We start from the raw sequence: 16314 nt of genomic DNA, 5'->3' as shown, positions 1-16314 counted from the left end.
GCCAGTGGAGGCAGAAGACCTCCGGCTCCACTGTCAACTCTCCAAGCACCCTGCGTGTCACCCTTATCCCCACTCCACCCTCAAGTCGTGGCCCAAATACAGCTCCAAAGAGCTCCTTGCGCCCTCTCTGCTGGGTGGGTGCCGCCCCGGCGGCCAGGCCAGGATTGGCGTTCGAGGCTTTGGGGAAGGCCCCGTGGGGGGCTGGGGGCCACACGGTGGGCTCAGAGAACAGATGGGCCGGGAGTGAGGGTACCTCTCTGAAGATCGTCTTCCTTGGCTTTTTTGGAGGGCAGAGACTCAAACTCCTCAGCGAAGGGTGAGCAGGAGCGCTTCAGAGGCAGCCTGGGGGGTGACAGGGAGGGGCTCGTGAGGAATCCGGGGGATCCCAGAGTTGGAAGGGGCCCCAGATGTGCAGAAAACCCCACGAGGGCAGGCACAGCACAGGAGGACGGCAGCAAAAGCAGCAGGTTCTGGAGGTGGGACTGCCTGGGTTCGAATCCCACTCACTAGCTGGGTGACTCGGGAGGAGTCTCTTAGTCCCTCAGTGTCCCCTTCTATCAAATGGGGTGACAATTAGGTAAGGACAAGAATACTTCATAAAGTTGCGAGGCTGAAGGACGTCACGCAAACTGCTTTCAGAACAGCGTGTGACACACAGTTGGGTCTCAGTAAATATGGACTCTTGTTTCATCATCAGCGTGGTGTTCTTTTTTGGGAGAATCCCCTCGGATGTGAGGCGGGGAGAGGGGGAAGCGTTGTGGGGTTTGGAGGAAGACAGGCTTAGGTTCCAGCCCACCTCTGCTGCTTAAGAGCTGTGTGAGCCTGGCCACGTCACTTCACTTCTCTGAGTCTCCATTTCCTCATCCATAAAGCCGGGCAATAACCCCTGCTCGCCTGGCTGGCTGGCACTGTGGTTCGGTGTGAAAGCACCAGAGGAAGAGTACCCCTTGTCTATGGGGGAAGAGACTGATATCGACACTAAGGTGCTTTCTTATGTGCGCTTTTCCTCTCACGTGGCCCCCCATCCCTGCCTCAAGCCCACGAGGCCATTTTCCATTTTCCCCCTCGGGCAGATCTCTACGCTGACACAGGGGGGATGGGGCCCTTCGGGGCGCCTCCCTCCCTCCTCGAGTCAGGGAGGGGGTGTGTGTGTGGACCCCTCAGTTGGTCCTCCAGCACTGTGGCCCCTCCTAACTCTCCAAATCTGTGCTACCATCTCAGAGGCCTTTTCTTTCCCTTTTTACAAGCAGGTGTCTCGCCAGAGATTCGCCAGCTTTTCACATAAAACAAACCCATAAAAACGCAGGCAGTTTCAGTGAGAGAGGAGCGTGAATGTAGCTTGGGGGTTGGGAGCAGAGTCCCATGGCTGCTTCCTCTGTGCCCAGGCCCTGGCTTGGGGGGGCAGCACAAGCAGCAGGGGGCCAGGCGGGGGGGGGGGGCGGGGGGGGGTGGTGAGGCCCTTACCTGTTGGAGCTGCTCTGACCTGCCGAGGGCACTGCCTGCAATGAACAGAGAAGACATTCTCCATCACATGCAGGCAGGAAGATGAGAGGGGCCTTCTGGGGGGAGGGGGCACAATCTTTGTGGGGGTGAGGTGGGGAATGCGGTTGTGATGGCTTTCCAGCCCATTCTGCTCAGATTTAGTCCTCCTAGGTGAGCTGAGATCTTGAGTGGAAAGGGAGCATCCAGCCCAAGTGGAAGGGTCGGGGACTGAGCCTGGAGGTGCTAAAGGAACGCGGCCAACTCCACGAGCCCCACCTGAGCCCCAGCTCGCCCAGAAGGGTCGGGACTGCACACCATCATGCAGGGCAGTGGAAGCTGAGGCACAGGGGAAAAGGGGGTGGGGGGAAGGGCACTCTCCGGAGGGTTCCAGAGACTGTCTGTGGCAGTCATCGCCGGTTCCGTGAGGTGAGGCACCGGGCCTGGTGAGTGCCTCCGGAAGGAACGCACCCAGCAGGAGGCAGAGTCGGGACTGAGCGGGCCCCCAGGCTCATAGGGGCGAGGGTGCCTCCCTCTTCCCCACAGAGCAGCCGTCAGCCTGGCCACAGGGCCTTCAATCCCGAGAGCGGTCATCTCCCAACTCGGGGCCTCTGGCTGGGGAGAGACACTAGGGTGACGTGGCCACCTGACTGTGGGGCCACAGAGCGCTTCCGGGGCGGGGCAGTGAAGGGAGGATGGTGGACGCAGGAGGCCTTTAAGTGTGGACCACGGGCCGATTCCGAACTAGCTGCTCTCGGGGCACCTGGGTGGCTTAGTCGGTTAAGCAGCTGGCTGTTGGTTTCGGCTCAGGTCACGATCTCACGGTTCGCGGCTTCGAGCCCCGTGTCGAGTTCCATGTGGGGAATTCTCTCTCTCTCCCTCTCTCTGACCCCTGCTTCTATTCTCTCTCTCTCTCTCTCTCTCTCTCTCAGAATAAGTAAATCAACTTAAAAAAGAAAAAAAGAACTGCCTGCTCTTTCAGTTCCAGAATCTCTTATTGTTCGAGGTCAAGGCACTGAACGCATCTTGGAGGGCAAGGGCTGTTTCTGCAAACAGTCCCACCTACACGGAGGGACCTCAATGGCAGGAAATAGTCAGACTGTTTAATATGGAAGCAAACTACTAGATAGGCTCTGGAGTCTCGATTCTGCCACTGAGCTTTGGTGTGGCCTTATCTGGAAAGTGGAGAGGACAGCAGTGTCTCCCTCAAAGGATGGCTCCCTGGCCTGAGAAGGTGGTACAGCTAGAATTCCCGGGCGTGGCTTCTAAAGCCGAGGTGCCTGCGTCCACACTCTGGCTCTGCCATGTACCGTGTGGTTTTGGTCTCCGCCTCAACGTCCAGCCCACAAGTCCAGGGAGAGTCGTGGTATCAATCTCCCGGGGAGGTAGTGAAGGTTAACGCAGCCGGCGCGTGGACCGTGCTGACAGCGGCACCTGACGCACAGCGAGCGCTCGCGGGCATTGCCGCGACCATCGCGATCCACGCAGCTTTGAGTCAGCTGCAATCTAATTTGGGGCTCAGAAATTCGGACCCTCCGTGTGTGCCCCAGGTGTGAACGCTTTGGTGGTTATGAAATCCGTTTCTTCGTTAACCTTCTTCTCCCCAGTAGAAAAGTTTCACTGATGTTACATATGGACGTATGGCCATGTTTTTAATCCCCTGGGATTCAATACAAGTATTTGCATCTTGATGTTAAAAAAAAAAAAGTCGGGGGTGGGGGGGGAACACGCCTGGGTGCTTCAGTCGGTTAAGAGTCTGATTCTCGATCTCGGCTCAGGTCACGATCTCACGGTTCGAGAGTTCAAGCCCTGCATCCGCTTGGGACTCTGTCTCTTTCCCTCTCTGTCTGCCCCCCCCCCCACTTTCTCTCTCAAAATAAATTCATTAACTTAAAAATATATATACATTGGGGCCCATAAAGATCTCAATTGGTCTGTAGTGGCTGAGTGGTAGGTTTCTCCTCACTGGCCTGTGCTGATCAGACCCCACCCAGGGGCCGAGACCCTCTCTGGCCCAAGACCCTCACCCCTCCGGGACGCTGCAGGCTGGAGAAGTGCACATTAGGGATGAACAGCACCGGTGGGGTCTCCAGGTCAGCCTCAGGCCGCAAGTAGGTGGTCTCATTGCCCCTGAAGCCAGACAGCAGGCAGCCCTTCATACCTGCTGGGAAAAGGCAGGCACTGCGTCCCAGGCCCCTCTCTTCACGTCCCAAGCCTCTGCCCTCCAGTCTCCTTCTCCCCTTCACCCCAGGCCAGCCCAGCCCCTGACTCATCCCCACTGACCGCTGTTGCTGGAGTCGGGGCACTTGACCTTCCTCCGGAACTGCTTTCGTTCATCATCCCGCATCTTCCTTTCTGCTCCCTGCCGGGAAGAGGGCAAAGGGGGTCACCCAGGGCCTTGGGAGGGGCTGGCTGCTTTGCATCTTAAATCTGGACCGGCCATCCAGTGCTGCCTTCTTTCCAAAGTGAGACCAGGAGATGGGAAAGCACCAGCCCAGCCTTGTCTGAGGCCAGTACAGGCCACAGGAGAGAAACAGATGAGGAGAGAGAGGAACAGAGAGAGAAACAGAGGAGAGGGAAGTGGAGTCAGAGGGGGATGCGAAGAAGAAAGAGAAACATGAGAGAGACAGACACAGAAAGAGACATGGAGAGATGCTGAGGTCTAGAAAGAGATCTTCAGAAAGAGACAGAGATGAGAGACAGAAGCGCAGAGAGACCGGGAAAAATGCGCACAGGGGCCAAGGCAGACAGTGACGAGCACACAGAGGAGAGAGGTGTTTGGAGAGCAAGAAGCAGAGACGGACCGACACACCCGCGCGGCTGGGGAGGACTCGAGGGTGGGGGCTGGCCCTCCTCCCTGCCGGGGCCCAGCAGAGGGCCCGTCCACCCCAGCCACCTTGTCACAGAAGATCTTGATCTGGCAGACGGCGCGGTGCACCAGGCGCTCAGCGCCCGAGCCACAGTCGTAGGTGTCGATCTGCAGGTTCAGGGGGACGCCCTTCACCCCTTTCTGCGAGGAGAAGTCTGTGCTGAGGCAGTTGACACCGATGAACACCTGGGGACACACAGGGGAGCTGGATAAACAGCCTGCGCCGGCGGCCAGCCCTGCCGTCCCCAAGCCGCCCTGCATATCGAGCCCGGGAAACGGTGCCCCTGGAAGGCGCCTGTCACCACCTCTTTTACAGATGGACAGACTTGTGCCCAGGGCAGCGTGCCAGCTTTCCCCAGGGGACACAGGGGGTGCACGGAGCACCTAGTGGGCCTGGCACGCAGTGGCCTGTCATGGGGAGTGGGACGGCTGGGGTCTCAACCCAAAGCCTCCGCCCAACTCTGACGGCAGTCTGGGGTGAGTCTCAGCTGGGCACTCCCTGCCAAGCTCGCCTGACGACTGTCTGCCTGACCGACTCCTCCGTGGGGCGCCAGGGCCAGACCCCACTCCAGACTGGCCGCTGTTCTCTGGGACATTTCCCTCGGAAGTGGTCCTGACCTGCACAGGTAGGGGTGGGGTGCGGTGGGGCCAGGCCCCCGGGCGGGCGCATGCCTGACATACCTCCCCCTCAGCCAACTCAGCCCTAATGCAGCTCCCACCCAGCTCACACCTGAGAGAGACCCAAGCCTGGGGGCTTAAGAGGCTGTGAGAAAATCCCAACCGAAACCCTCCTCTCCCTTCCTACGAAACTCTTTCCCCGCCTCCCCGAACTGGAGGCCCCAGTCCCTCCTCTGGCCCCTGGCATCTGTTTGAATAATAATAATCCCTCACGTTTGTGCCTCCTTTTGTGTTTTCGGAGCCCCTTGAGCTCCGTTTCCTCCCGGCGGCCTGGACCCCTCCATGAGGCAAGCCGGGAGACAGGACCCAGCTCCCCCGCTTGTCTAGGCCAGAAATGTTTTTGCCAGGGCTGACTCAACCGTGGAATGATAGGGCAGGCCTGGCCCAAGGAGGCAAAGGGACCCAGTCCCTGAATGTCACCCAGTCCCTGAATGTCAGACTAGTGCCCTGTCCACGGTGCCGGCTCTCCAAACAGAAAACCAGGGCACAGAGAGGCCCGGAAGCACATGGAAAGTTGGCCTTAGGCACCAAATGGCTGGTATGAAAGAGTCGCCAGAGGCTCCATTTTCAGGCCTCTCCAGTGGGTCTGGCGCCGGGCCCATCTCTTAGACACGCATGATCCCATGGAATAAATCCCCACCCCGGCCCCAGGAGGTGGACTCCTTTCCCTCCTTACGGACACGGGAAGCCACGTAACAGATCTCAGCCTCATCTACCAGACTCCAAAGCATTTCTCTTGCCACACTGACGGCCTGCAAGTCAGGGAAGCTGGTGTCCTCGGTGGCTTGCCGTGTGACCTTGCACGAGGCTCAGTTCTCCCATCTGGTGAGTGGGTGGATGGGATTCGTAACGGCAGCCACCGCTTGGGTGTCAGACTGTGCTCTACTTCCACTAATCTCCCGTGATCCTCCCGTCAACCTCTCAGTGGGTGCTACAACTGCACCCCAGTTTGATGGCCGAGGCGCCGGTCTGAGGTCACGGAGCTGGAGGTAGGCCTAGCCCCACTGGCTTTAGAGCCAGTGCTGTGTGCCCTGCCTCCTCCATAGGCGCCCTCGTCAGAGCGGCTGCCACAATCCCACGTGCCCACCTGGGGACTTGTGAGTGACCAGCCCCATCACAGCCACACACTGACCTTGGCCTCCTCGTTGACATTCCACACGAAGGACAATGCATTATAGGCCACCTCCTCGATGTGCTGCACGGTGTTGAAGTTTTCTTTGCAGTCGGCTGAAACCACAGGAGACCGGGAGAGTCAGGAGGAAAGGGGTTTGGGGACGTGGTGGGGAGGTGTTTGTACTGTCTTCCCCAAGAACCATCCCTCAATTGGGGTGGGCGGGGGGGCAGGGGCAGGTGAGCAGGGGGAAGGAAGGACTGACTGCTGTGCCCTGAGTTGCAGATGCAAAAACTGAGGTCCAACCTGGGAAGCAGATCTGCCCACACCCCACAGAGAATCCCTAACTCTGCCAACTAGGTCAGGGCCCTCATGATTTTGGGGTGGGGGTTAGCGTTCTCACTGGGACTGTGATTGAGGAGATCTCCCAGATAAAATACTAGTAGTAGTGATGAGGGCAGGTATCGAACAAACGGTAGAACCACCACCCCGTTTATTGAACACGTCAATGTGGCGAGCCCTCTGTTAATCCTCACAATGATGCTATGTATACGCAGTTGACACACGCAAAAAATGAAGCTCGGAGAAGTCGGGTCACTTGACCAGGGTCACACAGCTAACAAAAAAAAAAAAAAAAAAAAAAAAAAAAAAGGCACAGCAAGAATGGAGCTCAGCTTTGGCCCCTGAACACAGGCTCCTACCCACTTGCTATGTAGCCTCTCAGTTAAGTCACAGAATCACCCCTATGTATATCATGTTCTCCGGTACACGTGCTCCCAGGCAGAAGAAACAGCACATAGGCAGGCAGGGCAGCTGGCCTTATTCCATTTGACTGCTAAAGAAACTGAGGCTCGGGGGGCGCCTGGGTGGCGCAGCCGGTTAAGCGTCCGACTTCAGCCAGGTCACGATCTCGCGGTCCGTGAGTTCGAGCCCCGCGTCGGGCTCTGGGCTGATGGCTCAGAGCCTGGAGCCTGTTTCCGATTCTGTGTCTCCCTCTCTCTCTGCCCCTCGCCCGTTCATGCTCTGTCTCTCTCTGTCCCAAAAATAAATAAACGTTGAAAAAAAAATTAAAAAAAAAAAAAAAAAAGAAACTGAGGCTCGGAAAGGGGACGTGACACAGGTCACACGGTCAGAAGAGTGTGGAGCCAGAACCTTGAGGCCCGAGGATGGGCTGTGCCTCCTACGTGTCCCATCCCAGGGCCTGCGGCAGGGATGAGGTGGCACCTCGTGCCCCTTCCCCGGGCCCCCTAGCTGCTGACAGAGCCGAGGTCCCAGCTCCCAGAGCAGAGCTCTCTCGCACCGCCCTTCAAACCTTCCCAGTCACCAACTGCCTGCTCTCTTGTCTTATGCATTTGTGTCTCAATTGGCTAAGCCCCCCGTGGGGACAAGCAGGCCAGGGGTCTATTTATCCAACACTGTTGGGGTCTCTAGGGCACTGTTTATCCCAAAGCAACACAGTAAAAGGCCACAGCCTGCAGCCAACAGATGCAAATCCCTGCAAACCCCATAGTTATGACCTGGAGACAGGGGCCAGGCAGGCGGCTGGGGTCAGAAGGAAGTCCTGCAGAGATCACAGAGGGCTGGGGAAAAGGGCACTTCAAGACCTGATTGGGGTGTGTGTGTGTGTGTGTGTGTGTGTGTGTGTGTGTGTGTGTGACAGAGAAATTGTGGGGGGGAGGGCAGAAGGGAGGGAGATGGAGAGAGGAGGCTTGAGTGGGCTCTCACCCACATCGATGACACGCTGCTTGGCAGTGGGTTGCCGGGAATGCCAGTGCTTCCAGAAGCGTAGCTGCTCCACCGGGACTTTCTCATTGTCAAAGACCACCATCACCACACTCTGCAGGCACACGCAGCCACAGTGACTCCCAGCCTCCTGGAGAGGCCCAGGCATCCCCTGACCCTTCCCAGAGCCTTGGTCCGGTACCCCTGCCCTTTTGCCTCAGTTTCCCCCACTCTATGGCAATGGACAGTTATCCTAGGGTCCTTGTCAGGCAGGGCTGGCCCAACCATCCTACCCCTTTCCCAAGCTGCTCCAGGGGCAACATACCTTGACTTTGTTGGAGGACAAGGCAAGGCCTTTGCTGCCTGCTGGGGTCCGCAGGGTGATGGGATAGAACTGGCCTTTGTTGAGGTAGGCCATAGGCGACTCCCCTGACTTGATGTGGATGGCTTTGGGGGAGCCCAGGGTGTACTCAAAGTCACTGCAGGGAAGAGAGGGTGAGGACAGTAAGGCTGAGCTCCCAGGCAGGAGTATCCCAGAGGGCAGTGGGGCAGGGAGCCTGAGGCTGTGCTATGGATTTGCTGTGTGACCTAGTAAATCACTCAACCTCCCTGGGCCTCAGTTTCCACACTTTTGGTTTCTTTCCTTCCTTTTTCCTCTTTCTTTCTTTTCTTTCTTTTCTTTTCTTTCTTTCTTCTTTCTTTCTTTCTTTTCTTCCTTTCTTTCTCCCTCTCTCTCTCCCTCCCTTTCTTCAAGATTTTTAAAATTATTTTTATTTTTAAGTAATCTCTACACCCAATATATGGCTCGAACTTACAACCCTGAGGTCAAGAGTTGCATGCTTTACGACAGCCAGGCGTCCCTGGAGTTTCTATTTAGTGGTTTCCTTGAGCCACAATCCTGTTGAATAACAAATAATGGAAACCAGAGAGACCCCTGAGGGGGGACAAAACCATAGGGGAGACTAAGGGCAACAGAATCTTAGTTTTTTTTGTTTTGTTTTTGTTTTTAATATTTATTTGAGAGAGAGAGAGAGAGAGAGAGAGAGAGAGAGAGAGAGCGCCCGTGCGTGCACAAGCAGGGGAAGGGCAGACAAGCGGGGGAAGGGCAGATGTGTGTGTGGGGGGGGTGGGGGACAGAGGATCCAAAGCAGGCTCTGTGCTAACGACAGAGAGCCGATGTGGGGCTTGAACCCACGAACCATGAGATCATGACCTGAGCCAAAGTCAGGCAGCCTGACCGAATGAGCCACCCAGGTGCCTCAGAACCTCAGTGTTTTAAACAGGGCTCTGAGCCCCTTGCCAGCCCAGGAAACAAATGGAGAAGTCAGTCTCTTTCCTTTCATGTGCCTTCACTCTCCTCTTCTCATTCATTGATGATGGCTACTCTGGGGACAGTATGAGGCTCTGTCTGTAGCCCCCGGCCTACTGCCCAAGTGGCCAAAGTTCCAGAGCAGCTGAGTTACCTCTTGGGGCTGGGATAGTCTTCTGGACACGGGGGTTCTGGGGACGTTTTCAGGATATCTGGGAAGAGCAGTGACTGCAGAGAAACACAATTCAGAGAGAATAAATGGCCACATTCAGGCTGCTGGGGCCTCATCCCGGGCCTGCTCCATACAGCTGTGCAGGTTGTTTAGTGCACAACTGGAACAACAGTACATGGCAAACCTGCCTCTGCTCTAGGACTTTTCACCCCATGGATTCCAAACCTCTGATCTCCTCACTGTCTTCTCCCCTTCTGCACATGCATGCACATATCCAGGGATGCTGTGAGGGGTGTGGGGGTGGGCCCTCACCTCCTGTGGGTCATCTTTGAAGGTGCTGTCAGGCTGCCAGCGCTGTGTGGGTGGCACCCCATGAATGCTCTCAAACAAGGAGTTGAGGGAGCTGTTATCATACACATCACTGGTGGGCAGCAGGTAGCTGTCCACAGAGCCAGCTTCCAGCTTGCCAGGGCCTGCGGGGAGGGGAGCCGCCTTGCCCGGAGTGGGCACGGCCCCCTCCAAGCTCATCAGGTTATTCTTCTTGAGCACATCTGGGTACTCTGGGGCTCCAGACACATTCTCGGTCAGGAATTTCATGAGATGTGTGGGACTTTCAAGGGGAGCGAGGTCCATCTCATAGTCCGTGCCATGGTAGTACCTGGGGAGAGAGGGGGATCCTTGGCCGGACTGGAGGGTGAGCACCGACCTTCTTTAACACAACGTCACGTCGGACCTTCCCGACACGCGTGACTCAGGGCACAGTACCAGGCCCGTTTGTCACAGGGATGAGCAGGGAGGAGGATGTTAAGAACGGAACAAAGTACCAGCTCAGGGCTGAAGGGAAAACATCTGCTTTATCTCTTACTGTCCTTGGTAATTTTAAAAACTGAAATTTTATTTATTTCTTATCCAGAGTCAAATGTCTCCACTTTAAAACACCTGTATTCAGTCATCAATACAGTGTGTGTGTGTAGGGGGTGGTGGCGTATATTTGTGAGTACAGTTAATATATGGTCAGAAAAAGGTCTAGAAGGATATACCCCAAACTGTTAGGGGGGGGGGAGGGGAGTTGGAATACAGGAAACTTTTACTTTCTACTTTATACATTTCTATAGAATTTGAATATTTTATAACAAACAGGTATTACTTTTGTAATCCGAAAAGCTAACAACATTAAAAGAAAAATTAGTTTTCAGAAAAGTCCCACACACTAAACCCTATTGTTTCGAGCATGGAGGGGCCCTGAGCCAGCTACATGAGTGGTAATGCCTGCCTTAGCAGTTTGGATTTTCTGGAAGGCAGACAGAAGCCCGGAAGTTTTCCCAGCAGAGGCCCTACGTGGGGCAGAGCAGTGGGGGAGGTGGTGGGAGAGGGGGGCTGGGGCAGAGTAGAGAAAGGGCAGGGTCCCTCTTAGTGCCCATCTAACCACGAGCATGGCCTGGGCTGCCTTCCACAGGGAGAGGAACATCAGTGCCCCAAGGCACTAATGCCAGGCAGAGGCCCAAGAGAGCCAGAGGAAAGAAGTACCTGAACCACCTCCCCCCCTCCCGCCCCAGGCCAGGTCTCCCTTCCCGGGAGGCTGCCGGGAGGAGGGGTTTGGAGCTAGGACAGAAAAGCTGCCTTCAGGGCTTTTCCTAGACGATGGCTTTGAAGTTTGTTTTCAGTAAGCTGTGTGTGTGTGTGTGTGTGTGTGTGTGTGTGTGTGTGTGTGTGTGTTCAAGCAGGGTCTCTATGACTTGGTGGGCCCTAGTCTCTTTTGCCTTCACAGGCTCCTTCTTCCATGAAAAATATTTTAAAATACCTTTTACAATTGCATTGGTATAAAAATAAATATAATCCAGGCTGGATTACAATCATTGTTTTCTTCTGATTTGACAATAAATTCTAACACTTTCATGGGCCCCTAAGAGTCCCATGGGTCCTAAGCCCTGAGCCCTCTGTGCCCAATGGATAAGCCCAGAGGTGGAGGTAAGGGTGAGGAAAGGGGCAGAGATGCTATTTGGGCGTGCCTCACCTCTTTCCTTGGTCATTCCGGCCCCCAGTGCTGGAGGACAGTATCCGCTTCTCCTTGGGGCCCTGAGAGGAGAGGAAAGAGAGATTTATACATTTATGTTAAGACCAACCCCCACCCCCCCACCAGCAGACTCGGCCAGACAGGGGAGCTCCCTTGGTCACTGGGAGAAAACCTGCCACCCAGTCCTTAGAGTTGGCAGGCCATCATTTAGTCTGAGCCCCCAGCTGGAGAAGTACCCCAAGATTAGCAGTTAGGCATCGTGGGATTTGGATTCAGGCAGATCCGGATTAAGTTCTAACTTGACCACTTAAAAGGCCTGTCTGACTCTAGATAAATGGCCACACCTTTCTGAGGCTGTTTCTTCGTATGGCGAGGGGCGGGTTATAATGCCCACTTCAAGGGTATCGCGGAGATTTATTAATAAAAATAATGCTTACTTTTACTTTTCATTTTTATTATTTTGTTAACGCTTACTTTTTAAAAAAGATCTGATTTATTCATTTCCTTATTCTTTATTTATAAATGTTCCTTTTTGAGAGAGAGCAAGTTGGGGAGGAGCAGAGAGAGAGAGAGGAGGAGGCAGAGAATCCCAAGCAGGCTCCACGCTGTCAGCGCAGAGCGCGACGTAGGATTCGAACTCACAAACTGTGAGATCATGACCTGAGCCGAAATCAAGAGTTAGACACTTAATTGACTGAGCCACCCAGGCGCCCCTTAAGACTTTACTTTTAAGTAATCTCTACACCCAACATGGGGCTCGAACTCACAACCCCAAGATCAAGAGGTACATGCTCTGATTGAGCCAGCAGGAGCCCTTTCATTGTGGTTTTTCAGTAGAGTGCTTCTTGTGCACAGGGCCCTGTATGAAGGGCCTTCTATGTGATCTCTAATTTAGTCCCTACAGCCACTCTGTGACAGCTACTAACGTTATCTCCATTACATGAATGAAGAAACTGAGGCCCAGAGAGGCTCTGTTGTCTTAGTGGTTAGGAGCATGGACTCTGGATCCAAATTTCTTGGATTCAATTCCTAGATAGGCCATACAGTGGCTGTGTGACCTTGGGCAAGTCTCTTAACCTCTCTGTACCTCCTCTGTAAGACAAGGATAATAATAGCAACATCAACCCCATGTATGTTTAGAACAGCACCTAGCATATGGAGGACACTATATAAATGTTATTTTAATGATTATAATTATAATATCATTGTATCTTAGAGCATCTAGGTCATTTCGACTTCTGGCTAATAAAGCCATAACCAGGGCTCCAACCCAGCCTAGTGACTCCAAAGCCTGGGCTCCAACTCACACCCCATGGGACAGGATGAAGGAAGGTACCTGGCATTCAGTAAGAAAGGATAAGCTGTCACCTTTAGAACTATATTGCCCAAAACCACATCGCCAGTCTGTGACCAGACCAGGTCTCAAATCCCAACTCAGTGCTCTCTTCACATCATCAGACCCTGTCCTCATTATCCACAGAGCTGTTCTGAACCCAGAGTGCCCTGAAATGGGGAGGAAGGGCAGGTGTGCCTCATCAGGACACAGTATTTCACTAAAACCACCATAGGGGTCACCTGCGACTCCCCACTGCTCTGGCCCTGGGGAACGGTCCTTTGCCTGGGGAGATGGTGCTGGATTTTACTTTATGGTCCAACCTCGAGCTGTAAATCCCAGGCTGGGTTTCAATCCAGGCCTAGGATTCTTAGCTCCCGCTGTGTCTCCAGTCGGCCTGTGCCAAATGCTATCAGGATGCTATTGGTCTGCTGGGGAGGAAGTAAGCTAGGGTAACCATACCACTCCAAGGGGAGAAGGAAAGCCAGAGAGAAAATTGGGGGCCTTCTCGAATCTGGGGCCACACGTTCCATCCTTGGCCCGTGAATTTACACAGAGAGTTTGCCTTCCCCCCCTTGGGGTAAGGTAGATAAAGTATTTCTTTGGTCAGTAAATTTGAGGGCTTATTTACAAAGTAGCTTTAAATCTTCAAGTTCAAAGCCAGTTATCTCAATAATTGGCTGTTTCTGTTTCCTATTCTCAAATCTGGGAGAGTCTCTTAGAGCAGTCACCCAGCCTAGGGAAGGTAAGAAAGTTTGCTGTCATGTGACAATTCAGACAGATGGGTAGGGGCTGCTTGGAGCACTGCATTGAAAAAGATTCTTCAGGGGTGCCTGGGTGGCGCAGTCGGTTGAGCCTCCGACTTCAGCCAGGTCACGATATTGCGGTCCGTGAGTTCGAGCCCGGCGTCAGGCTCTGGGCTGATGGCTCAGAGCCTGGAGCCTGTTTCCGATTCTGTGTCTCCCTCTCTCTCTGCCCCTCCCCTGTTCATGCTCTGTCTCTCTCTGTCCCAAAAATAAATAAACGTTGAAAAAAAAAATTAAAAAAAAAAACAATTCTTATAAAAAAAAAAAAAATTAAAAAAAAAAAAAAAAAAGAAAAAGATTCTTCAGCCCCACGTACCCCCAGTGAGAATGCAGGCTGTAATCCATTAGCAATGTCTGGCACAGGCACTGGAAGGGGTAGCTAGGTCACTGTGTTATGTATTTGTTACTGCTGACTACTTCAAGCCCGCGTGTCAGATATGGGAGGGCCTAATTCTCAGGAGCGGAGAGTCTACCAGAGTGTCAAGGCCAAGGTCCCCGGAAACAATCAGAGAACAATAAAGGCCGTCCGTCAGGAGGTGTTGAATCATACAGAACGGCAGCAACGGCAGGAAGGACAGTCAGACACTCGGGAGAGGGAGAGGTGATGTGGCAGGACAGCTGCCAAGTGAAAGTGGCCTTGGGAAGAAAAGAAAATGGTTCAAGAGCAGAAGGCATGTTCCAGGTGGTAAGGTTGGGATAGGTGGGTGCGGGGGACAGGGCAACTGGGATGACCCAAGGGCAGGGGCAGAAGGAAGATGGCAGGTGTCAGGGCGTGCGTGTGCCATTGGTACACATTGATCCATTCCATCAGCACACACGGAGCACTGAGTGTGTGGCCAGTAGTGTGGGGTGCTGAGGACCGAGTAATGATCACCACGTGGTTCCTGCCCTCGAGAGCTCAGTCATGGGGGAGATGAAGAAATAAATGCATAAATAATAAGTTTCTAAAGACAGAGTCAAGGGTAATGATGGTAATAATGAGGGAACCAAGAGGCACAGAATGGGAGACCCAAGAAAACCTTCCCCGTTCTCAGTGAATGAATGAGGTGACCTTGAAGCTGAGATCCAGAGTTAAGGGTGGGGTTTGGTCAGGGGGAAAGGGGAGGGGGCTAGGCAGAGGGAACAGCATGTGCAAAGACCCAGAGGAGAGAAAAACTACAGCGAGGGGCTGGGGGAGGCCTGCGGGGCCATGAGGCCTGAAAGCGAAGGCATACATTCAGTCGGGGGGGGGGGGGGGCATGCCCAGAGGGGTGAACGCACCATGTAGTAGTCGTAGAGGAAGCTCAAGGCCGCCACACTGTCGTCGTCGCCATTGACCCTCATCATGGCCTTCGTGGCGGCCGTCAAGGGGTTTTCCAGGTAGGTCTTCCAGGCCTCGTCCTCACTAGTGTAGGGGAACTTCTGGAAGTTGACTGGGTCATTCTTTAGCAGTCGTACGGACCTGAAACTAGAAGGTGAGTAAGGAATGTTAAATTTAGGCTGTCCCAGAAGAAGGTCCATGGATGATCAGCCTCAGGCCAGTGCCCAGGGATTTCAGAGTCTTAAAAACCTGGAACCGTTTCTTCTGCCACCACCGGGCAGCTTGGGGGACTAGAACGTACCTGCCCTCGGGCGCTAGATGCTTTCAGTCAATATCAAATGTTGCCATATGAAAGCCGTAGACCTCGGGCCTCAGTTCCCTCATCTGCAGCACAAAGACCATAATCCCAACCTTGCAAAGCTTCAGACAGGATTCAGTAAAATGTTTCCATGGTAGATCCTTATTCAAGGGGGATTTAGCATTAGAAGGATAGGAAACAACGACAAGCTGTGAAGAACAAAATTTCCAGATGGCCCAGCACAAGTTCTTCCAAAGAAGTTCCTCTCCAGACTGTGAAGGCCACGGAAGGCTGGCGATCATTGCAAGTTAGGGAGCGTGGCGAGGAACAGAGAGAGCCAGGGCGAGGAAGCCTGTGGGCAGAACCTGGTCTTGGGAAGTGGCTTTTCAGACCAACACGGATTGCAGAGGGCACGAGCAGCCACTCAGAGCCAGGAACCAGAGGCGAAAGCTGGAGGGCACGCGGAGGAGACGGAACCCAGAAGGGCTGAGAACTCAGACACGTACAAGGCATGTGGCCCAAGAGACGAGCCACAGGGGCTCAAAGGAAAGAGATCATGAGAGGCTTTTTGGAGGAAGCAGGACATTTTAGCAGGGGGAATACTCAGCACTGGGGAATAGATCACACAGAAGAGCCAAGGGAGGCCATAGGGATAGGGACATGACACAGAATAATGATGTAGATTATTAAAATTATTATCTAATCTTTATTGAGCATTGACCATGTTTCAGATGCTGTGCTAAGCACTCTCCATGGATTCTCTTACTTAATTCTCATAAGAACCCCGCAAGGCAGGCACTATTAGTGTCCCTATTTTAGAGATGAGGAAACTGAAGCTCAGAGAAGCTAAGGGAATTGCTCAAACTCCTGTTAGTGAGGGGCCCTGAGGGCAATCAAGCTCAAGCAGGATGATGCTGTAATACAGGATGCTGTTCTCAAACTTTAGCTGCATCCGAATGACCCGGAAGGCTTATTTTTAAAACACAGAATCGGGGCGCCTGGGTGGCGCAGTCGGTTAAGCGTCCGACTTCAGCCAGGTCACGATCTCGCGGTCCGTGAGTTCAAGCCCCGCGTCGGGCTCTGGGCTGATGGCTCGGAGCCTGGAGCCTGTTTCCGATTCTGTGTCTCCCTCTCTCTCTGCCCCTCCCCCGTTCATGCTCTGTCTCTCTCTGTCCCAAAAATAAATAAAAAAAAAAAAGTTGAAAAAAAAATTAAAAAAAAAA

The 16314-nt window shown here is 53.8% G+C and overlaps 1 protein-coding gene across 4 annotated transcripts in view; it reads right to left on the bottom strand.

The window, feature by feature from the left end:
* The window catches only part of GRHL3 (grainyhead like transcription factor 3), a 45692-nt gene that overhangs the window by 8322 nt on the left and 21056 nt on the right, over positions 1-16314 (bottom strand). For 2 of the 4 annotated variants that reach the window (XM_040464970.1, XM_040464957.1), the window contains 12 exons: positions 14754-14940; positions 11355-11416; positions 9653-9998; positions 9323-9396; positions 8185-8338; positions 7863-7974; positions 6159-6253; positions 4376-4534; positions 3763-3841; positions 3507-3643; positions 1465-1499; positions 254-342 (listed from right to left, as the gene is read on the bottom strand). In XM_040464970.1, coding sequence (XP_040320904.1) covers positions 254-342; positions 1465-1499; positions 3507-3643; positions 3763-3841; positions 4376-4534; positions 6159-6253; positions 7863-7974; positions 8185-8338; positions 9323-9396; positions 9653-9998; positions 11355-11416; positions 14754-14819 — 1408 coding nt within the window. In that variant the 5' untranslated portion in view covers positions 14820-14940. Of the gene's footprint in view, positions 1-253; positions 343-507; positions 909-1464; positions 1500-3506; positions 3644-3762; positions 3842-4375; positions 4535-6158; positions 6254-7862; positions 7975-8184; positions 8339-9322; positions 9397-9652; positions 9999-11354; positions 11417-14753; positions 14941-16314 lie in introns of those variants that run through there. The other 2 variants (XR_005787309.1, XM_040464961.1) reach the window with 2 other exon arrangements.

This window comes from Herpailurus yagouaroundi, unplaced genomic scaffold, assembly GCF_014898765.1.
Source record: "Herpailurus yagouaroundi ecotype Mexico unplaced genomic scaffold, PumYag 77, whole genome shotgun sequence".
In the NCBI taxonomy this organism is placed as follows: Eukaryota; Metazoa; Chordata; class Mammalia; order Carnivora; family Felidae; genus Herpailurus; species Herpailurus yagouaroundi.
Note: the sequence above shows the minus strand (reverse complement) of the source record. Positions and strands in the feature narration are given on the sequence as shown.